Source organism: Alosa pseudoharengus, unplaced genomic scaffold (assembly GCF_046254945.1).
Source record: "Alosa pseudoharengus isolate Yale_2024_CS ecotype anadromous, Long Island Sound unplaced genomic scaffold, YU_APseudo_1.1 YU_APseudo_1.1_scf_21, whole genome shotgun sequence".
In the NCBI taxonomy this organism is placed as follows: Eukaryota; Metazoa; Chordata; class Actinopteri; order Clupeiformes; family Clupeidae; genus Alosa; species Alosa pseudoharengus.
The window spans coordinates 8,664,445-8,689,094 of NW_027468674.1; the positions used below are offsets into that span (position 1 = coordinate 8,664,445).

General features: G+C 39.8%; 1 protein-coding gene across 1 annotated transcript; it reads right to left on the bottom strand.

Annotated features, from left to right (window-relative positions):
• On the bottom strand, positions 1 to 23,684 carry LOC143138712 (complement factor B-like). Its single transcript, XM_076299130.1, has 8 exons — positions 23,621 to 23,684; positions 20,998 to 21,213; positions 19,764 to 19,949; positions 18,145 to 18,318; positions 15,680 to 15,757; positions 15,073 to 15,212; positions 267 to 414; positions 1 to 5 (listed from the first exon to the last, which is right to left on the bottom strand). Exons 1-8 carry the CDS (start codon positions 23,682 to 23,684, stop codon positions 1 to 3), a joined length of 1,011 nt encoding a protein of 336 aa, XP_076155245.1.
• Between the last annotated feature and the right edge of the window lie 966 nt (positions 23,685 to 24,650).

The window sequence follows — 24,650 nt, forward strand, 5'->3', positions numbered from 1 at the left end:
TTATGCTACAACAACAAATATACAAATACAATCCTGCAATGACACATCCCGGGCTCCATAGCTGGACCTTATCAATGAACTAAAAACAATGCTCTAGATTTCAGTCAATATTTTTTTTAATTGCCTTTCTTTTGGCCACAATAATCTGAAGTGAAGAGAGAGATGAGGTAAAATTGGGATAATACTATTAGAGATTATTGTAAAAAAAGAAAACGTAAATAATGATATCCCACTGTGTTGAAACAATGGCGACGGCCTTGACTTACTGCCATAATCAAACCTGTCCAAATCTTCGATGACTTCGAAAAGTTTCTTGGCAGTCCGTTTATAGTAGTCTGTTATGTCTACAATTTTGGTCACCTTTGTGGCAAAAACTACAATATCATATTTGGGGGACACCTCATAGTCAGAAATCTGTTGGAATATAAAATATTTACAAGCATTAGATTGACATTTGAGAATAATTACTGATTGGCAATTAAAAGCATTATTCACAAATATTATTAAGAATAACACTTTAAGTATAATAAAAATAACAAATCTTATTAGCAATAATACTTTAAGTATACTGTAATGACAAATATTATCAACAATAATGTTTTAAGTTCAATAACAAATCAACCCTGCCATCCTTGAATGATGTATACTCTATTCTACCATCTATTATGTTATTATATGCATCTTGATTGATCAAATATTGTTCCTGAAAACATTAAATATTTTAATATTTAATATCCTTTTGTATCTTTTCTCTTTTTTCTTCTTTTTCTCTCTGTCCAGCACCTATGTACCTTCTGTTTGTTGACTTTTTTCAGTGCTGATGCAGCTTGCCCAGTCTGTATAAAATCCTAATATCCGCTTAAAACTATCTAGATTTAAGCCCATGCCTAGACCAGACTTTTGCCCGAAATTGCACTGTGCCTGCTCCCACCAGGTCTGATGTGGAGGCTAAACGCAAGTAAATGCCGTTTATCTACAGACATTTCAGAAATAGAGTTAATCCACCTCTTATTAGAGTGTATCCACCTCTGAGAAGAGTTTATTCACCAATTGCAACTTTTAACATTAAAAAATCACACTATATTATCCACATTCACAATATACTCATCACAAGGCCGGTGTCACGAGGGGGCGTCGGCCCCATATAACCCCACCCCTTTAGTGAACATTATCATTTATTAAGTTAGAAAAATGTACAAAATAATACTTAAAAAAATGATCTCACTTGGCCCTACTCACTTGGGGCAGCAGGACCTACTGGGGGGCAGCAGGACCTACTGGGGGGCAGCCGTGGCCTACTGTTTAGCGCTTCGGACTTGTAACTGGAGGGTTGCCGGTTCGAACCCCGACCAGTAGGCACGACTAAAGTGCCCTTGAGCAAGCCACCTAACCCCTCACTGCTCCCTGAGCGCCGCTGTTGTTGCAGGCAGCTCACTGTGCCAGGATTAGTGTGTGCTTCACCTCACTGTGTGTTTACTGTGTGCTGAGTGTGTCTCACTAATTCACGGATTGGGATAAATGCAGAGACCAAATTTCCCTCACGGGATCAAAATAGTATATATACTTAAAGATATGGCTAAACTCAACTTCAGTAGTGACTGCGGTTAAAGTCTTGCCAAAGATTCCAAAGGCACACTGCTTGATACAATTTAAAAAGCCTTTAATATACTGGGCTAACGCGTTGCGACTACTGTCTTCTTCAGAGCCTAAACACTGACTAATTCCCAAGTCCCTATAACAAAGAGAAGGTGCAGGCAATTAAGTAGGACTAAGTGGCAGGTGCATAGACTCCACCTATCAGTCAATTACTGGTGCACCATATCACACATAAAAATATCATACATACATCAAGTTAGAAACAATTATACTACTTATGAGGACTACAATAATTATTTCATACGGGCTACAAAAAACGGTTCACCTTGAAATATTCAGTTAAGCTTAGAAGAGAATGGACAAATAAGCATTACATATAGGACGAACTGTCTCCCTCTTGTGGCCATTTTGTACACATTTCTTATTCTACCCAAATATTTAAAAAAAAATAGTTAACAATGTAAACATTGAGTTACCTATATTAAGTGCTCTGAAGAAGACATACAATCTTACAGTTACAATTAGCAAATATTAGAATGTCTTTATAGAAAGGGGGTATAGTCCAAGTCTTCATTAAGTCCTGGGTTTATGAGGGCTTTTAGTGTATAGATCCAGTAGGTCTCCCTCTGTAATAATTTTTTAAGTTTGTCTCCTCCCCTTTTGGATAGCTCAATTGTTTCTATTCCCATTGCCCTTAGTGACTCTGGGTTGCATCCATGGTGTTGCTTGTAATGCTTCGCCATTGGGTAATCCTCATTTCCTGTACGAATAGCATATTTGTGCTCTGCTACCCTTTGTTGTAATTTTCTTTTTGTCCTTCCGATGTAGAAATGTCCACATGGGCAATAAAGGTAGTACACCACATAAGTGGTATTGCAGTTGATGTATCCTTTGATATACTGGGTTTTCTGAGCATGCACATCTGTAAATTTCTTAGTTTGCTGCATAGTCGTGCAGTGGTTACATCTCCCACATTTAAAGAACCCTTGCGGTCTCCGATCGAGCCATGTGTCCTTTTTGTCCCCGGGGAGATAGCTCTGGACAAGTTTATCTCCGATGGTCGGTGCTCTTTTGAAGCTTATGACTGGTGCATTGGGGAATATTTATTTTAGTGTAGGATCACATTCAATCATTTTCCAGTTATTGTTTATGATTTTCTTTAGTTCATTTGCTCTGGTATTGTACTGTGTCACAAGGTACACTTGTTGTTCTCCGGGTGTTTTTTGTTTGTGTTGTAGGAGGTCTTGTCTTTTCAGAGATTTTGTTTTGTTATATGCTTCATTTATGATTTTACATTTGTACCCTCTGTTTTTGAATCGTAACTTCATTTCCTCTGCCTTTATCTCAAAATCTGACTCCTGATCACATATTCTTTTCAGCCGTTGGAACTGCCCATACGGTATATTTTTCTTAAGTGATGGAGGATGAAAGCTGTCTGCCCGGAGCAATGTGTTACGGTCAGTTGGTTTTCGGAAGACTGTGGTGTTAATGCGTCCTTCCTTGTCCTTCTGTATAGTGAGATCTAAGAAGTCAATTTGAGTCAGGTCATATTGCATACACAATTTTAGGTTTTTATTGGTGTTGTTGAGGTATCTATGAAATGAAGTTAGTTCTTGTTCAGTACCAGAGAAAAGGAACACTAGGTCATCAATATAGCGTCCGTAAAAAGTGATCATGTTCCTGTAAGGGTTGTTGCATGAATAAACAAAGTGTTCTTCCCATAGGCCCATGAATAAATTGGCTAGGCTTGGTGCATAACATGCTCCCATTGCTGTTCCTTTTATTTGTTGGTACAAGTCATTTTGAAATAGAAAGACATTGTTTTCAAGTGTCCATTTAGTTAATGTGAGCAGAAACTCTGTGGGTGGTGTACTAGAAGCTGGGCGTGTGTTCAAATAATAGGACAGAGCATTGAGGCCTTCTTCATGGTCTATGTTCGTATATAAAGCCTCCACATCCATTGTGACAAGGTAGCAATGTCCAATGTTCTTCAGAAGGGCCAACTTGTTAAGTACGTGTGTTGTATCCTGGATAAATGATGATAGATTGGAAACATAAGGTTGAATGAAGTGGTCTATGAATTTTGATATGGGTTCTGTCAGAGATCCATTGCCAGATATTATGGGTCTCCCTGGAGGATTATGCAGGTCTTTGTGCACTTTTGGTAGCATATAGAAGCAGGGTAGTACAGGATTAGGACAAAATAGATAATCATGCTCCGCTTTGCTTATCCAGGCATTATCCATAGCACCTCTCAAAATTTGTTTCAAGTCATTTTTCATTTGTTCCATAGGGTTAGTCTTCAAACTTTTATAGAATGCAGTATTGTCAAGTTGGCGGTGGGCTTCTTGCAAATATTTCGTTTTTTGCCACACTACTACAGAACCTCCTTTATCAGCACGCTTGATGACTATGTTTTCATTCTTTGTCAAAGAATCTAGTGCTATTCTTTCCTTCTTTGTTAGGTTGTGTTTGATCGAGTCCTCTTTGTTACTAAACAGTCTTTCAATATCCACATCAGTTTTTCTACAGAAAGTTGCGAGAACAGGGTTGTTGCTAAGAGGACAGAAATATGACTTGGGGCAGAAAGCAGTTTTACAGTCACTGGTATTGGCAACAGTTGAAGTGCCTGGGTTCTGATTATACCAAAGTCTCAAGTGTAAGCTGCGATAAAATCTAAAGAGGTCTACTTTGGTATTGAAGCAGTTGGCATAGTTGGTAGGTGCAAATGTTAAGCCTTTTGACAATACTGCAACACAGTCATCAGTCAATGGGGTGTCAGAAATGTTGATTACTACCTGGGGTTCCTGTTGCTCCTGAGGTTCGATCTGGGAGTGTAACCTTGGTTTCCTTTTGCCCCTCCTTGTTTTCCTTTTCCTTTTTTGGGGGGTGCTTGTGGTTCTGTTGTATAATCCAAAAAAGACTGGCTTGTACCCACGGCTCCATAAGTTTGATTATCTTCGTCCACTTTACTGGTGAAGTTAAATGACACTGTTCTCTGTCTTCTTTGTTTCAGTCTGGGGTTCCAGGTGTAGACCATTCCATCTTCATAGTCCTTTTCATCTCTTTTATATTTCTTTAATTTTAGCTCTTTTAGCTTTTTTGTCAATGCCTCCATATCTTTGGAGAGCTTCTCTTCTAGTGATGTTTTCAAGTGATTTTCTTGGGAGGATGCAATCTTGGACTTGATCTCCTCGATTTCGGCCTGTAGTTGTTCTTTTTGTTTCTTAGCTTCTTCAATGATCAACAGTATGAGATCCGATGAACATTTATTTAGTATAGCTTCCCATTTTTGTCTGAAATCATCATTACCGAATCCTGTTGAAGGGAATTTTTTAATCCTTAATCCTCTAGGATTTCGTCCTTCTCTCCAATAGTCAGAGAGGGTGATTGCATGTAGATGTAGCTTTGTGTCTTTTTCCAAAAGTTTCTGTAGGTCCCAAAACATTTTGTTGAGGTCCTTTTCTTGATGCGTTTGGTTGGCACCACTGAACAAAGAGTCCTGGACTATTATATTTCTTCCTTCTTCTGTGGAGTATGAGAATAACTCCGGTGTTTTTCTGTCAGGCATTATATTTTGTATAGAGGTTCTCAATAATGTTGTGAAAACACTCAGTAGAGTGGAGCTACTCCTTCTTAGAACACCCTTGTTGTGTCCACATAAGGCTCAGATACTCAATAACCAACTCTTCCCTTAGGAGTGCTGGTCGTCAAGGAGTGCTACTTCACTTTTTCTGCCAAGTAGGTGCACTTCGGCTCAAGGAAAAAGTCACTTAAAGATATGGCTAAACTCAACTTCAGTAGTGACTGCGGTTAAAGTCTTGCCAAAGATTCCAAAGGCACACTGTTTCAATGTCTTTCTATTTCAAAATGACTTGTACCAACAAATAAAAGGAACAGCAATTGGAGCATGTTATGCACCAAGCCTAGCCAATTTATTCATGGGCCTATGGGAAGAACACTTTGTTTATTCATGCAACAACCCTTACAGGAACATGATCACTTTTTACGGACGCTATATTGATGACCTAGTGTTCCTTTTCTCTGGTACTGAACAAGAACTAACTTCATTTCATAGATACCTCAACAACACCAATAAAAACCTAAAATTGTGTATGCAATATGACCTGACTCAAATTGACTTCTTAGATCTCACTATACAGAAGGACAAGGAAGGACGCATTAACACCACAGTCTTCCGAAAACCAACTGACCGTAACACATTGCTCCGGGCAGACAGCTTTCATCCTCCATCACTTAAGAAAAATATACCGTATGGGCAGTTCCAACGGCTGAAAAGAATATGTGATCAGGAGTCAGATTTTGAGATAAAGGCAGAGGAAATGAAGTTACGATTCAAAAACAGAGGGTACAAATGTAAAATCATAAATGAAGCATATAACAAAACAAAATCTCTGAAAAGACAAGACCTCCTACAACACAAACAAAAAACACCCGGAGAACAACAAGTGTACCTTGTGACACAGTACAATACCAGAGCAAATGAACTAAAGAAAATCATAAACAATAACTGGAAAATGATTGAATGTGATCCTACACTAAAATAAATATTCCCCAATGCACCAGTCATAAGCTTCAAAAGAGCACCGACCATCGGAGATAAACTTGTCCAGAGCTATCTCCCCGGGGACAAAAAGGACACATGGCTCGATCGGAGACCGCAAGGGTTCTTTAAATGTGGGAGATGTAACCACTGCACGACTATGCAGCAAACTAAGAAATTTACAGATGTGCATGCTCAGAAAACCCAGTATATCAAAGGATACATCAACTGCAATACCACTTATGTGGTGTACTACCTTTATTGCCCATGTGGACATTTCTACATCGGAAGGACAAAAAGAAAATTACAACAAAGGGTAGCAGAGCACAAATATGCTATTCGTACAGGAAATGAGGATTACCCAATGGCGAAGCATTACAAGCAACACCATGGATGCAACCCAGAGTCACTAAGGGCAATGGGAATAGAAACAATTGAGCTATCCAAAAGGGGAGGAGACAAACTTAAAAAATTATTACAGAGGGAGACCTACTGGATCTATACACTAAAAGCCCTCATAAACCCAGGACTTAATGAAGACTTGGACTATACCCCCTTTCTATAAAGACATTCTAATATTTGCTAATTGTAACTGTAAGATTGTATGTCTTCTTCAGAGCACTTAATATAGGTAACTCAATGTTTACATTGTTAACTATTTTTTTTTTAAATATTTGGGTAGAATAAGAAATGTGTACAAAATGGCCACAAGAGGGAGACAGTTCGTCCTATATGTAATGCTACTTTGTCCATTCTCTTCTAAGCTTAACTGAATATTTCAAGGTGAACCGTTTTTTGTAGCCCGTATGAAATAATTATTGTAGTCCTCATAAGTAGTATAATTGTTTCTAACTTGATGTGGGACTTGGGAATTAGTCAGTGTTTAGGCTCTGAAGAAGACAGTAGTCGCAACGCGTTAGCCCAGTATATTAAAGGCTTTTTAAATTGTATCAAGCAGTGTGCCTTTGGAATCTTTGGCAAGACTTTAACCGCAGTCACTACTGAAGTTGAGTTTAGCCATATCTTTAAGTTACTTTTTCCTTAAGCCGAAGTGCACCTACTTGGCAGAAAAAGTGAAGTAGCACTCCTTGACGACCAGCACTCCTAAGGGAAGAGTTGGTTATTGAGTATCTGAGTATATATACTTACTACATACTTGAACAAAACATTTTAGATCCAAAGTCTAAATTTTCAAATCCATTTGATTGGCTGTTCGGTGCAGGGGAGCTAGAAGTTCGGAGATGTGTTACATTTTGTTGGAATTTACAGTTATTGTAATAGTGAGGCAGGACTAGCGGTTTTAAAATGGACATATCTGTAAATGGATTTTAAAGGGGGTTTCAAATATATCTGCAGAGGACCCTGGACCAAGCATACCACCGACAACAGACACAGGCACGTCAATGTAACCTGCATTGTGTTGAACCTGCGCGATTCAGCCCTGCACACGCCCGGACACGAACCCGCGAACAACAGCACCTCGGATCGGGAGGCGAGCATGCTGACAGTTGAGCTAAAAGCCCAGGCTACTAGCTAACATGCCAGCTGCACTCTTGAGGCCTCGAGGAGTGAGGTTTACCAACGTTCCACAAGCACAGCGAAGCTAGCTGGCATTCGTTACACCAACAACTATAGGAGATCTGAGTCCGACGCTGTCGCTCACTCATGGGAACCCTGCTAACAGTGGTAATGTGAGGCTTCAGCCTGCCGACCTTGGCTGCGAGAGTCTCGCTCAGCCAAACCTGAAGCAATACCCAAAGAGACAATTGCATAAAAATTACTCTTTCTGGTCATTTGTATGCACTTGGTACAAGGAAAGGGGTTAGCTGGAATATTCTATTGAAGCAGATGCTGCGTTTTGTTTTCCATGTAGATAATTTGGAGGCAGTGATTTGGCTTTTACAGCTGTGGGCTTTACCAATTGGAAACATGCTACAGACAAAGTGAAAGGATTTAGCAGACAACATCTAACCTGTGTGCCTGAGTGGAAAGAGAGAGAGTTGTGGTGTTCAATAGGGAGTGAAATTTCAACTCTGGTCAATTCAGAACAGCTCTCACAAAACTGGCAGTATACTGAATATTACTAACTAAAGTATCAGTGCTCTCATGGGAGCTCTACTAATTTGGTGTAGGGATAGGGCCTATAGACCCTTTCAAGAGAGTTCCATTATCAGCATCATAGTTAATAATAATAATAATAATAATAATAATAATAATAATAAGCTTTATTTGTATAGCACCTTTCATACACAGTAGCCAGTAGTCAGTAGCCAGTCTAAGACCATTGACTATTTTTACTAGAGCTGTTTCCATGCTGTGATTTGATCTAAAACCTGATTGAAATTTTTCAAGGATACTGTTTTCGTTGAGGAAGGTATTTAACTGATTACAAACGACTTTTTCAAGTACTTTGCTCAGCAACGGTAGATTTGATATAGGCCTGTAGTTGCTCAGATTGGTATGGTCAAGATTCGACTTTTTAAGTAAAGGTTTCACAACAGCGGTTTTAAAAGCAGTTGGAAATATACCTGTTTCTAATGAGGTATTTATTACCTTGAGAATAAAGGGAGCTAAGCTATCATATACATTTTTGAGGAATCTAGTAGGGATTGAATCCAAAACACATGTTGAGGAGCCGGTTTGAGTTATAATTTTACCAAGCTCAGATTGAGTAATAGTGCTAAAGAACCTTAATTTTGGGGGGCTGTATTTGGGTGTACTATCAAACATATTACTTGTGTTACCAATAGCCTCCCTTATAGAAATTACTTTGTTTTTGAAGAAGTCTACAAATTCTTCGCATCTTACAGAGGATGCCTGACTGAGTGTATCAAAAGGTGTTTGATGCAATAGCCTATGGGTCATTCCACGTCAATTCAACCAGGGCCCACGCACTTAGGTCTCAAAAAATTCTGAAAAAATTACCAGGTGTACCTATGTTACCCAGGAGACACACTGTAAAATTACTCTTATGTAAGATCAATACTTTCCAAGATACAGCCAGTTTTACAGGGGGAGGGGGGTGTCGATTTTGTTCGGGCTCAAAACACCAATTTGACTTGTCTTATGCAAATCTTTCTTTTTCACTTTCCACCCTGAACATGGGCAAAATGCACCATTGACATCAATACCAATACCCCGGTCTTTCAGTGTCCCGGGAATCCTTGACGGAAATTTGGACATGCGAAAAAGCATGACGGTCATAATAATGTTTGAATGACTAAATAAAAACCTAAGGACATTTACCCCACAGAGGAGTTGCTGCTTACATTGACATCAACGTGATGATTTTGCTACATACTATTCCTATTTATGTACCACCATGCAAAATCTGAGCCTCCTACATGGTTTAGTTCTTGCGCTGTGGGCTTGTGAACTTTGACAAAAAAAAGAGGCTGGACAAAATCGACACCCCCCTCCCCTACACTTTCAATTTCGTGCAGTTTTGACCATGTCAGCCAGAGATATTGTGATGAAAACACCTAATTTTTTGCTTTTTAATTTTTAACTAGGTGGCGCTATACATGAAATAAGTGGTAATGGGATGGGTTGACATGCCCCCTTAAGACCAACATACAAAAAAAGGTGGACCTCCTAGGCCAGGGGTGGGCAAACTGCGGCCCGCGGCCCGCCAAGCACTTTCATCCAGCCCGCCGAGCATTTCATTTAGTTATCAGGCTGCTCGCTATTTTTTTCCTGCGATAGAGATGACGTTGGTTAGCTTTACTGCAAACTGCTTTTCACTCTCCTTAGATAACGTTTACAATGTCAATGTCAAAACATCATGTTAGGGACCATTCGTTATTTATAAACGGGGTCACCGGAGGGATTTTGAGTGCTTCAATCAAAAGTTGCATGACCCTCCCCTGCCTGCAAGAAAATTTTCAACGACCCTCCAGCAGTCTTTTCAAAAAAGACATGACCCTCCCCGGCCAAATGTCGATATCTTCCGCCCACGCTATAGAGCGCTATGAAAATACATCAACATAACTCACCCTCTGCTTTCTGATCTTACATCACACTTCACCAAGATGGTGGCCATTTCAGTAGATTTACTCACTAACATTGTTGTGGAAACACAATAAGCATGGAAACTAAATGCACACTTCCTGCAACTGCATTAGCCTACTTGAAATAATTTACTCCTCTAAGGGCTAGTCCACACGTACGAAACCGATCTTTTTTTCCTCCGTCTTCCCTGAAACCGCATCAAGAATATTTGCGTCCAAACGGATCCATCTCAACACGACTCAACACGTTACTTCATACCCCAGGCCTATAGGTGGCACTGTTTCTTTACAGAAATTAACCAAAATTTGCACTTTACAAACAGACAGAATAGGCTAGATAGATAGATAGATAGGCTACGACCAAATGGCTAGTGCAAGGAAACCAGAATTGTTTGTGTGGACTGATGGTGAACTGTCAACTGTAGTCAACTGTAAAACTAATAAACTTTATTTTACGGTTTGTGAAGGGTGCAGTCCCGTCCTTTATTTGGCTAATGCAGGTAGGCCTACTAATCACCTTTACTTTCTTTGGTTGTAGCAGAGCCCGTCTACGGAGAGCCTTGCCACTCCGTATTAAGTCCCATTGTACCGAATTTTGGTTGCAGTTCCACTAGATTTCCACTGGGGGCGATCGCCATGAGTGCAGAATGAATGGGAGTAAATGGAGCTAGACGGCTAAATTTGCCTCTTTCACCTGATTGTCGTTGACAAATCTCAGATTTGATTGTAGTTTGTATAACTTCAACATGGGTTATAGGTCAAAAGTTGAATGAACGAGTACTTATGTCCTTTTGATTTCTTACAGGTTGGGTCGTTGTTGCCCATAACACGCTAGCATTGTGCTAATGAATGACGTCATTGACACGTTTGAAAGGCTTTTTAGAACAATTAAGTGACTTTAAAAAATATAATACTCAACCAAGTGTATTTTCTTTGCCTCCCCTTTCGAAAACAATATTCAAATTACTTGGAAAAAAATTATATCCAGAGAAAAGTGGATTTTGAGGGGTACAGCTCCATAGACCTCCATGCATTCTGCACTCGTGGACGAGCGCCCTCATGTGGAACCACAGAAGGAACTGCAACCAGTTCAGAAACCGGAAGTTTTCCGAGAGTGGCAGTTCTCCCCTTATTAGACATTCTCTGGTTGTAGGATAGTCCGTGATTCACATTAGATTCACCGCAATTAGGCTACTAAACACAAGGCTTACCCAAGTTCTAGGCTATTCTGTCGCCACATTTATACTATTGCTATAAAACCCTCGTTAGTAACAGTCAATACTTTTGTCTGCATCAAATCGCGCATTCGCATTCAGTGTGCTACCATCGGCTTGACGTGAGTTCTAAGCGTGTTTGTATGCTTATATCTGATTTCACTCGACTGTGAATGCATGTATATATGTTGTAAGACATGTAAAATAAATGAATGACACTGGCACTACGCACAAATTAATGTAGCCTAAACTTACACCGCACTTTCCTAATAACTTAAGTTCTCTCGAGTCACTGACAGTAGCTAGAATGCATAAAAAAACACCGGGAAAAACAGTGTTCAGTCCACCAAGTCATAAGCTATCGGCGCTGCGCAGCACCAGTTGTGATATTTATCTTACGGAGTGTAATCGTAGGTAATGTCATGTATGAAAACTAGTATTGTTAGGCAATAGCCTACTATAAGTGCAAGTCCAGGGCAGCTGAGGTGTGGCAATGACATCATCGCAGGATGTGCGGTTTCGCTGTCTAAACGAATTCAAACGGGCTACGGTTTCAGATTTCTCCACTCTGGGACCAGGTTTCAGAAAGGTGCGGTTTCGGGCAGTGCGTTTACAGGATTCGTTTGGACGCTCGGCCAAAACGAAGCAAAACCTCTGCGTTTAACCTAAAAAGCGTCTCCGTGTGGACGGGCCCTAAGTATTCACATGAAATAAAACAATAAAACATTGAGACCATTAAACAAAGCACACTGGGTAATAACAAATTCAACACATGAACTTGTTGCTATGGACTCGTCTCTAGGCTTCCTCAGTCATTGTAAAGCTGCCGAAGCTGAACATTATCCAAAACTCAATTTCTCAGACTAGCGTCAATTTGGGAGCTTGCTACACTCCTTCCCCTGACCCCTTCTCAAATGACTTGAAAAGGCCGTTTGCACAACTTCACAAATAATCACAGGGACCGAAAAATACCTAACATACCAACTTTTTCTGGGTTTAGGCATATCATTTTAACTTTTCCCCGCTGTCTTGCCGTTTTAATATTTTCCCGTAGAATATCCCATATTACTGTAATACTCTCATAACATTAGTCCTGCATTCTGGCCTGTCTCTGTGTTGTCCTGTTGTTACCCCTTGCCCTTCCAGAGAAACGGATGTATTCAAATAATCGTTTTGCTTGCTTGAATGCGAACTCAGAGTGATGTTAACCTACAGTAGGCCTATTTAAGTTAACGACGTGGTTGTCGTGAGCACGATTCATTGGCGCTTGCAGTGTTCGGCCGTAGGCTATGTCTACGTGCGCACCTGCCAGACTAAGAGCCAAAGAAATCCCCCTGTATATTCACCCCAAGTTGGCCTACCATAACTTACCAACTCTAGCCTACACTGTAGTAGACCATAAACTGGCTATTTATATGACCAATGTATTTGTATTCTGTATTCTGCTTTATGAAGCAGAATTACGCACTGCTACTTGGAACGTAACACATTTTTGTTGGCAGGAGAGAGAATGACAGCGATTAACAAATTGCACTTGTTGCTGGTTACCAATAAATAGGTCCTAGGCTACTATATATTTTTTTGCAAACAACAAAAACAGAAAGGATGGAGACAGCAAAGCTAGAGATGGGCAGGAACAAGGTCAATTGGTAGAAAATGCTTGTCAAAACGTTAGGAGCTGGATGTGTGGATGAATGAAGCACAAGTATGCGTTATAAGCATGCACACTGTTTAAAGTTAGGCTAGGCTACACGGTAAACTACAAGTAAACCAAAGTTAGCTTTTTTATGGCTGGATAAAGTTGACCAAATGGATATAGGCTGTTAGGCGTGAATAAAGTAGGCTACTTTGTTGCGCCAACCCTTCCAACGTTAATGGGGACGGATGTTGACATTTTCCGTATTTTGCGTGAGAAACCCGTATATTCATTGTTCAATGTTGACAGAGCTATGGAACGAAAGAGAACGTTATATGGCGACAGAAATCAACAATCAAACAAGCCACTTTGATTTTTTGCTGTTTTCATTAATACAAAAGATGGGTGACCCCCCCTCCTAGACAAAAAAAAGTTAGGTGACCCTCCCCTCAACAAAGAATAAAAAGACATGACCCTCCCCTATTTTCCTCCGGTGACCCCATTTATAAATAACGAACGGTCCCTTAAATAGTTTTACATGATGTTATCTCTAAGTTAACTCTTAGTTATCTCCTTTGCAGCAGATCTAACGTGAACATTATGCAACCCATTTAATTGGGAACGCGTCTGCACTCACGAGAGGGAGAGAGAGCCGCAGGTTTCAGCTGGCTTGTGATTGTTGATAATTGATATCTCCTTCTTATAAGAAAGTTTTAAAAGGAAATTATGAAGGCAACAGTAGTTCCCACTACTGACCATTTAAAAACTGTGAGAGGGCCCAGCCGTAGGTACAGCACTAGCCATAGCGGAGCAGGCAGAAGATCATTGAGAAATAAACGTGAATTAAAGCGACTGTCTTAAAGCGACAGTGCACAATTTATACATTTGTTAAACAGCATAAAATTAGCAGTATTTTTAAAACAAATTAGCAGTATTTTAAAACAAATACTTTTCATACTAAATTATAGGCTATAAAAAATTTATTTTTTTACGCGTGTGTCGTGGGGGGGGGTTGTGCGGCCCGCCGGCCAATTTTCAAAACCCAATGTGGCCCTTGAGCCAAAAAGTTTGCCCACCCCTGTCCTAGGCCCTACGGTTCTCGAGATATTCACAGAAAACTGTCTCCGGCCACCTATAGGCCAGTTGGTGTATAGTAACATAAATTAATTTATTGTGTGGCCCCCCATAAACGGAATTCCACGAAACTTGGCGTGCATTCAGAGGGTGTCATAATGATCCTACACTTCCAATTTCATGCAGTTTTGACTATGTTAGGTCACAGATACCTGCGATTACAACACCTCATTTTAACTTTTTTGTGTTTAACTAGGTGGCGCTATACATGAAATGAGTGGTTATGGAATGGGTTGACATGGCCCCTTGAGATCAACATACAAAAAACCCTACAGTTCTCGAGATATTCGCAGAAAACTGTGTCTGCCCTACCCTCCAGTCCAGCAGGGGGAATACAGATCAAAACGAAAAACGATGGTTCCATGCTATCCATGTGGGGTTACATGCCCACCAAGTTTCGTGTACCCCGGTCTTTCAGTGTCCCGGGAATCCTTGACGGAAATTTGGACATGCGAAAAAGCGCGGCGGTCATAATAATGTTCGAATGACTAAATAAAAACCTAAGGACATTTACCCCACAGAGGAGTTGCTGCTTACATCTTGTGACATCTAGTTCGTCTTTAAGGTAGCTGTGCTTCATATGTGCTATAGACCAGGTTTGTCTCGGTCAGTGGCGCAATGCGTTTTAGGTAGTGTACGATGACGATTTTTAGATCAAGCGCCAGACCCTCCTTAGGTCGTTAATTGCCACACCCCTGAGCGCCTTGCTCAATAAAAGAGACGGGCATGGCATAAAACTCGTACGATAGCGTCGTGATGAGAATGCGTCGTGATGAGAATGCGCTGTGCGCCACATTTTTGACCATGAAATTAGGGCCCAATGTGTCCCGTCTGAGGAACTCCTGCAAACTATCTGAACAAAATGTCTTAAAATGAGCACAACTACTAAAAGCACTGTCATAACACATCATATTTTACCTTCTCAATGAGCTGCTTAATGACATCCCTCGATTGATTAAATATACTGATATCAATACTATCCGAAGCATCAAGGGCAATGTAGATGTGGAGATTCCCATCCTTATCCAGGTTTATTTTCTTCCCTTGTTGTTTATTCACTGAAAATATGGAACAGAGTTATATATATGTATATGTATTATCTCACGTACAAGACCCACCCTGTCAACAGGGTCTCTGAAAAAAAACAGAGCAAGAAACAAAAGATACCATTTTTTCATTCCTAAATAAATTCAACAAGTCCTCCTTCAGTTTCAATAATTACAAAATAAGTAAATACTCCACAACCGCAATATAACACAGTGATACTAGAACAGTATCTCTCTTCTTATGTGTATTGATTAGTGATTTAAATGTAATTTAAGACAGTCTTTTGGTTAACTGTCCTATAACAAAACTAGTTTACAGAATGGTATTTTCTAGACAACTAAGCAAACATCTGACATCACTGAAATTGGTGGCCTATATTAGGCTGACACACCCTTATGACCTATGATCCACCTGGTTATGGCTGCTATAATATATCTGATAATCCAATCTAAAAGAAAGGAAATAAACTGGAACTCACTGTCCTCGGTTAAGGTCGTTTGAATGGATTTGCTGAATACCTCGGCAATTTCTTCTGGTGTGTCATATGTATACTCATCTGAAACAAAACATGTTCATTAAAATCTCTCTGAAATAATAGTGTCTGAAACTGGACCACATATTCGTTTTAACACTCAAATTTCAATACCAGATTTAGTCTTTTAATTCCAAAGAATTACCAGTGCATACAAATGCAAAAAATGTAATGTAAAATATAATTTATAGCTGAAACAAATAATGCAAGCACATACATTCAGGTAAGAAGAGAGAGAGAAGTGAGAGTCTCGCTAAAATATTGTCCACAATGATAATTATATTTAATTGCCGCTTGTAAACAAATCCATGTGCTTTATCGTTACCATTTTTCACAGTTTGAAATAGCATAATGCACAATTTCTCCAGCAGAGGGGGCTATATAGCTAATCCTGCCAAGTTTCCCTTTAACACCATAGTTCCATCCAAGCTTATCATCACACTGAGAGACCTGAACATCAGTTCCTCCATGTGCAGTTGGATCCTTGACATCCTGACTGACAGGACACAGCAGGCTGGGTAACATCATCTCCACCACTCCAAAATTCAGCACTGGTGCTCTGCAGGGATGTGTGTTAAACCCCCAGATATATTCATTGTACACTCACGACTGTATGGCAACTCACACCTCAAACACCATCATTAAGTTTGCTGATGACACCACCATTATCAGCTGTATCACGAGTGATGATGAGTCTGCTCACAGAGCAGAGGTGGAAACCCTGACAACTGCAGGAAGAGGAACACACACCCATCTACATTAGGGTGCACAGCAGTGGATAGAGTCAGCTGCTTCAGATGCCTTGGAATTAATAATCAGTGAGGATCTGAGCTGGTCACATCATGTAGGTATGGTCACAAAGTCAGCAAGACAGCGGCTCTTCTTTTTTCGGTGGCTGCGAAAGTTTGGTATGGATGGTGAAATACTGACCAACTTCTATCGCTGTACCATTGAGAGTGGCCTGACATCACAGCATGGTATGGTAACAGCACCGCCCATGACCGCAAAGCTCTGCAAAGTTACCAACTATTCAGGACCTTTACAGCCAGCGCTGCAGGAGAAACACCAAACGGATCCGCGCTGACCCCTCCGTCTCTTCACCCTCCTACTATCTGGTAGAAGGTACAACAGTGTGGACCTGTACCAGCAGATACAGAGACAGTTTCTATCCACAAGCCACTAGGATGCTGAACTTTCATTCTCTTCCCTCATACCTAATCAACTTCAAACCTCAGGGTTTTATTTATTTATGTATTTATTAGGGCTGTCAAAATAACTGATTAATTTCGATTAATTCATTTGAGAAAAAATAACTGATTAAAACAATTAGTGCAGATTAATCGATTCCGTATGACCTTTGACCCCGAGCCGTTCTAGTCAGTAAAAATTAGACTGTAAAATGAAGGAGAGAGAAGAAAACGTGCTGCCTGGATCATTGATTGGAACATTTACTTTTAAAAAACGGCCTGATGGTGTTGATAAAAAATAAAGTGTTGAAAATAAAGTCCTCTGCAATGTCTGCAGCAAGGAATTTGCATATCACCGGAGTTCATCAACTCTATAGTCGCACATCAATGCAAAGAAATAAGTGTTGACATTGAGGGGAGTGTTAATTTATTTTCATTGTGTCCCCTAGGTTATATCTGTGGCCTGAAATGCCTTGTATGTGAAAAAAAAAAACTTCTTCCCGAAGCACTTTTGAATTTATTTCCTCAGCATATTAGGTCATATCATAGATTATTATGGCAATTATTTGAACATTGAAAATAACAATAAAAGAGTCTTTGAACTTTAATGTCACTAATGCTGATTATTCAATGATTCATTTGAATTTAAATATTTAAAATACTTTCACAGCAAAAATTATATATATGCGATTAATTTAGATTAATTAATCACAGAGTATGTAATTAATTAGATAATTTTTTTTAATCGATTGACAGCCCTATTATTTATTATTTATATATTTTTCTCTATCTCTCTTGCCACTTGCCCCAATCTCCCCACATACAAGTACCCCCCTTCCACCTACACACATCATCACAACATGAACCCCCTCTCACACACACACCATTACACCCCACATACACACACAAACACTCACACCACATTACACCTTACCCCCCAAACACACACACCATATAACCCCCCCCCCCCCTACACACCCCATTTTACCCCCCACCAATATATACCTTTTTAATAACTACTTTTAATTTATTGTTTAAAGTTAAGCTAGCTCTTGAGCACAATAATTTCATTACTTATAATTCCTTTTATGAGTACATGACAATAAACTTGAACTTGAACTACTTCACGTGTGTGTGTGTGTGGGGAGGGTGTATGTTGTGTGTTTGGGTGGGGTGGGGGGTAAAATGGGGTGTGTATGTAGAGACGGATGTTTTGTCCCTTACAGTAGCACTCTGGCTCCTGTCCAGTCCACTCGCCGCTCTCCTTGCACGTCCGCTCATTGGAGCCAATAAGCGTCAGCGCATCCTCACAGCGGTAGGTGACTTTGTCGCCGATGTAGAATTCGTTACCTGTCCGGCGAGTTCCTGCAGGAACTCCAGGATCTGGGCAGTGATCACCTATCCCACAGCAGAGAGAGTGAGGTAGAAACACAGAATTATAGAGCATAGTTCACGATTGCATGTGTAGGCTACAGTGTATGATTATGTGTGCATAGTGTATGATTAAGTATGAGAAAAACGTTTAAAGGTGCTCTAAGCGATGTTACGCGCTTTTTAAGTTAAAACATTTTTTGTCACACTCTTTGGATAGCCTAGGCTCCAAAAACGGCAATAAAAACATCCTGGTTCAGCCAGGACCATGAAATATAACAAACTTTTCCAGCCAATCACCGATGAGATGTGCGTTCAGGGGAGTTTCAGTTGCACAGGAGTTAGGGGGAGGGAGAGATGAGCTTGTAACAATCTGCTTGGGAGTTTTAGATTATTAACAAAATATCACGGAATTCATGGACTGAGTTACAACTAATGAAATTGTTTCTTTTAAATTAATTAATTCAGGAAGACACTGGGATTGCAATAGATCTTAATGTGACATGTATTTCCCAGACACATGATATCACAAATACACCAACACACAGTATTAATCAAAACATATCCAACTGGATCGTGCTGCCAGTTTAAATGTCTATGCGCGCAGGCCACACACCTTCGCCAGCGCGGAAACAGTGTCTCAAAGTCTCTCAAAACTCCACGGCAAAGTACACGACACAAATGAAAAAAACTCCACGGCAACAGTCTTAATAATCCAATGGAAAAGGGAAAACAAGTAATTAACCACGTTATTGCCCAAAAGGAAGGAAACAAATAGAAAAAAATAACTCCAGCGATAGAGAACAAAAAAAGGATCCTTCTCACCGGTATCGGATGTTTTTATCCACCACGAAGGAGGTTGGATTCTCTCCGAACAGACCCGGGTCGTTGGTAAGTAAGCGAAGTCCCATAAACCTTTTTCCTTGTAAGCTTATGTGTAACAGGTCTCTCGTAGGCTCCCTGCGTAAATGTTAAGCTTCTCCCTTAGCGCACTTCCTCGCTTTTTATTCTCTTCAAACTTAGCGCGTCATTCTCCTGACAAAACATTTCCAGTCAGCGGACGGGGTTTGACAGGTCACACTAGTCAGCTGATCTAGCCCAACAACATAAACAAAGTCACGTTGATCGGTAAAATGACAGAGACAGCAGTGCTCTACAGAGATCCACATAATGCATATGAATTGTCCTTTTATGCTAGTAAACATTTCACAATGACCATGCATACAAAAGAAAGGTAATCATAAACTTATGTGGTGATGCCACAAGCTAGCTCTCTGTTTTGTTTGAACATCAACAGAAGTGATGTTTGCTTAGAGCACCTTTAATTTCATGAACTCAAAACAAGTTGACGTATTGTCATGACTCTCTGAAGTAAACCATTTCATTTTCAATTGTAAAGTTATTTGATGGATATTTCAGAAAAGAAATATTATATTTGATTTGTTTATTTGTTTGTTTGTGCTTTAACTCACTGTTACGACTGCATATTGGTGTGCTACCACTCCACTTTCCATTGGCATTGCAAACACGAGTCTCAGACCCAGAGAGTTTGTAGTCTGAAAAGCATTCATACGTCGTAGTGTCATTCACATAGTATTTGTCCTGCAACGGTGAAACTGATCCATGCTGAAATCCAAGGGGGTGAGGACATCTGACAACTGTAGGGTCAGAAAGAAGAGAAGGACACTGATTGTTGTGGAAAGTGTCAGTAAACAGCAGAGAGGTGTTCTCTATTGCTATGTTAATTGGTTACAATTTACTTGACAGTATCGACATAAGAGTGACATGACACTGTCATGAACGTGTCATAAACAAGTCATAAACGTTTATGACATAACGCTTCTGTTATTAAGTGACATTCGTTTTTTGTCATAACAAATTAGGGTTAGGATTAGGGTTATAGATGGTGGGCCAGGAGCTGCTATCTACTTTAGTTTTGTAAACGGTCAATAGACAACAATAGAGGATTAGGATTCATGTGTCATGACATTGTCATGTCAATACTGTCAAGTAAAGTGTTACCTGTTAATTTCTACCTGTGATTCTACTGAACACATGCAATTTCCCCAATCAGCTTCTCTATCTGAAGATGTGTGCTGATCGGAATCAGTGTGTTTACTGAATGATTGGAACATATACTATATGGGGTGGGACCTTTACTTTCTGACTCTGCCCCTCTGGGTTTCCTATCTTTGATGAAAAAGCCACTGATTCAGGACACGTCAGTAACTTAAAGCAACACCAAAGAGTTTTTTGTACCTTAAAATAATGTTTCCAAAATTGTTTCCGTGGTTCATCAACTCGTAACAGGGTGAACGGCACTTCTGCATTCGCTTTGCGGCCCTCTATCGGCTGTAACCGCACTATGTAAGTTTGCCAGATCGGGTAGCAGGTTTGTAGTTTGATGGAATGAGACATAAGAAACTACAAATTTGACTTGCATGATGTCGCAATACATCGTACTTTCATAAAATCATGCAACATATTCTACCTTGTCTATGGACATCGTTATTTGCAAAGCCGTTGCTGGATAAACAAATAGCGTGCGTTCGACAGAGGAAAAGTTCTTTGGTGTTGCTTTAAAATTGACTACTTCCAACACACTGATTAAAATGACTGCTTCCAACAAACTGATTAAAATGACTGCTTCCAACAAACTGATTAAGCTAATGTGATTGAGAACTGTCATCTTAGCGAAGCCCTCACGTTTGCACTGCAGTCCAGGTCTGGTAGGTCTTGAGCGCTTTGGAAGAGGATCCCACTTCCTATTTCCCAGACAGCGTCGACTTCTGACGGGAGAATAGTACCCAGATGGACAGTTGTAGACCAGCACACTGCCAACCTTAACGCCTTTACTTAGAGTGTAGTGTCCACCTTCAATAGGCAGGTTGTCCTCTGAGCAATCGCTGTCTGCTGTTGCACCTATAGATTGGAGTTTAGAATGAAAAGTTTTGTAGTTAAACAGATGCTTAACTATAGAACATGTAGTTAAACAGAAATGCTTTTTTGTAAATATGGGTCCTTCCTCAGGGGTCCTTTCAGTTTGTGAAGGAAATTGTTAGTTTCCTAAAACTTTTATGGTACAAATATATTAATGTTCACCACCAGCCCACAATTCAATGGGGGAAACGATGAACTGAGATACAAATTAAATAAAAATTGATGTCATTAAAGTCCTTTTTCAGTCCAATCAAAATGTTACAAAATAACAATCGTTGTGCACCAAAATGATCACATGGCAACTATTATCTTACTAATTATACATTTTGGATTTACATGGATTTTTTCTCCTTTTTTGCCCAGGATTGAAATGATCCTTTCAAAAATAAGATGTTTGCGGCAAACAAAATTGATTTATGTGCCAGAAGCCTGTAGTGACATACACAGAAATCCAAACTGTTTCAGGAAGATGTAAAGGATATGATATGTTGTGTATGTATTGCTAAGACACCTAAACTGGTGCTTATTGCGCAATCATCAAAACTACCAATTCATTTAGCTTTGTTGTCGTGGACAATCTAAAACACAATTTTTGAAACACAGTTTCCTGGTGCATGATTACAAATGTAACGGATGCCAGCTAGCTTAGCTGTGCTTGTGGAACGTTGGTAAACCTCACTCCCCGACGCCTCAAGAGTGCTGCTGGCATGTGAGCCAGTAGCCTGGGCTATTGGCTCAATTGTTAGCGCACTCGCCTCCCGATCCGAGCGGGTTCGAGTCCGGGCGTGTGCAGGGCTGAATAGCGCAGGTTCAACACAACGCAGGTTACACAAACATATTGGATTATCTTATTTTGGAAGACACAGTTTCCTGGTGCATGATTACAAACATATTGGATTATTTTATTTTGGAAGACACTGCTATCTAAATGGAGAGTAAAAAGACCAAAAGAGTTCTGAGACAAAAATGCCATTTTGACCAGAGTTACAGTTTTTCTCGATCACTTTAATACTTGTGTCAACTTGACAACACATTTTCAAAACAATTAACACACAGGTCTATACAGACACACTCTGGCCAAATTCATTCCTCTGGCCAATTCATTCCTCCCAAGATGACAGTCAGTGACAGGCAAGATCTATAGTAAGCATCTAGACAAGACAAATTCCATTGAACTACAACTTGTCATTTTTCATTGAAATAGTCCTACAGCAAACACCCACAAAATGCCCATCAAAATGCCACACTAAATCACCAGTACTTCACTCTCTCTCTTCACATGTGTAAACACTCATTACTTTACTGAACACCATCCAATCATTGCCTTAGTATACTGTAGGCCTATGAATAGATATACTCTATATGTAGGTATGGACCCTTTCAATCTGCTTCCAGTTGAAATGTTCAGAACCAATGCAGATACTTTGAAAGGGAAATTACAGTAATCGGACTTTAGCTTACAGTAATATTCTACAAAAAGTTGACTTTATGTCAAACTTGACATGGTCTTTTTTCTCTTTTTGTTTCTCCCCAGGTTACCATTAGCTCAATACATTTGTCTATAGACCTATGAATACATACACAACCCCCCCACCCACCCACCCACACACACTGCTGGCTGTGAACCAAATTGCCCCTAGGGAACATTACAGTTTTTTTCAAAAGCTTAAATCTTTGCTTGTCACACAATTTTCTAAACATGTCTTCCAAACATCATAACCCCACACCAAATCTGCAAAACCATACACTAATTCTCAGTGTTTAACTCAGTTTTCAATTGACTAAAACACATTTTGCAAAACACCACACACAATTTCTACTTAACACACATGCCTTAGTATAGGCCTATGAGTAGACATACTGTACACTCTATGTAGGTATGGACCCTCTCAATCTGCTCCTAGAGGTTTTACGGTTGAAATTTGAGCAACAGTGTGTACATGATGTATCCAAAATGTCATATTATGACAAAAGTGTTTGTAATGTGAGGTGAATGTTTGCTTTAAAGATGTGTTTTTGACATTTTGAATGTTGTGTGTCATTTTGCTGGAGATTTGAGGTATTTTGCATTTTGTGTGAGCAATTGTGGGTTTTGTGTGTGGAGTTTTGAAAAATAGACACAGAGTTTTGAAAATGTGTGTAAACAATTGTAAAAAACTGTAAAGACTATCCTAGTCTATCCTACACATTTGCAAGAGATGACTTCAGCTGTGCTAAGACAGCATTTTGAAAAAAAAAGAAAAAGGTTTGCTATGTGGTACTAAGACGTTTGGTCTGTGTCCAAATGAAGAAAAAAATATGAGAGAATTCTAAGGACATAAACAATGATATATCAGACATAATGATACCATTCAGGTCTTTTTTTTAGTTTTCAACTGTCAAAACTTACCCAGCATAAGACAAGACACTCTGATCAGGGTAAACAGGTAAGTCCACAAACATATTTTTGCCATGATGACACAATCTCTGGACCAAGCAGCACAGGAGATTCTATGTTTCATGAACTGAGAGACTGTTATCACTATTGGCACCGTCACTATTTAACCAAGAGTTCAGCTGAGTTTGGGTGCATTTCCCGAAAGCGCCATTGTGCAACCGTTACGTTAAACTGTATCTTAAAGGACCAGTATGTAGGAAATAATGGAAAATAAACAGTAACCATTCCAAAGATGATCACCATATGCTGTCAGAGAGTAAGGAAACACGGATAAATTGAAGTAATGGCTGATTTGACAACATTACTCTAACCTGTAAAACCCCGTAAAACCAATGAAAAAAATGAGTTACGGGGCGGAATCTCTTGGAATTTTCATTTATGTTTTGAACGATTAATTCTAGAATAGCGTATTAATAATGGGCTAGCGCGTCCTCCTATTTGGGTTGCCAAATTAGCAAAGGCCAACAGCTATCAGTTGTAGTCATGAATGCCTACGAGAGGCAGGCAAATTTCCAAAATTAAAACAATAAACAAATTAAGTTGACATCGGTGGATCTTCCTGAGATGGTGACGTCTTCGTGAAACAAAGAATATCAAGTCTGACGCAGAGCTGGCCATATTTCTCCACAACGGGTAGCCTATGCTAAATTTCATCTGCATCACTAACTTCAGCTAAATATGTTACGTTGGTTAGAGAGGTATTTTTTGTTTTCACTGTTTCCGTAATGTGTAGCTGGGTCATGGTTGGAGAAACGTTAAAGCAGCTGCAGGTCAATTAACGTTAGCCAAGTCTGCATTACATCTGGCAACCCAGAAGAGGCTAGCGTCTGGTAGTCTTGAGAACGTTCACCAGTGTTTTGATTTTGGCCTACAGAACGTTCAGTAACAATCCTACAAATCGCTCCTTTAAAGTGAGAGCATTCAATTGATCACTTTTGTCTTATTTATTTAATAAGCTGCCTACATCAGTCGACAACTAATA

Coding starts and splice junctions, on each gene's coding strand:
- LOC143138712 (XM_076299130.1), bottom strand. CDS start 23,684: ATGGCAAAAATATGTTTGTGGACTTACCTGTTTACCCTGATCAGAGTG. Junction 15,213..15,679: donor AACGACCTTAACCGAGGACA/GTGAGTTCCAGT, acceptor CCATATTTTCAG/TGAATAAACAACAAGGGAAG. Junction 415..15,072: donor TTAAGCAGCTCATTGAGAAG/GTAAAATATGAT, acceptor ATATTCCAACAG/ATTTCTGACTATGAGGTGTC.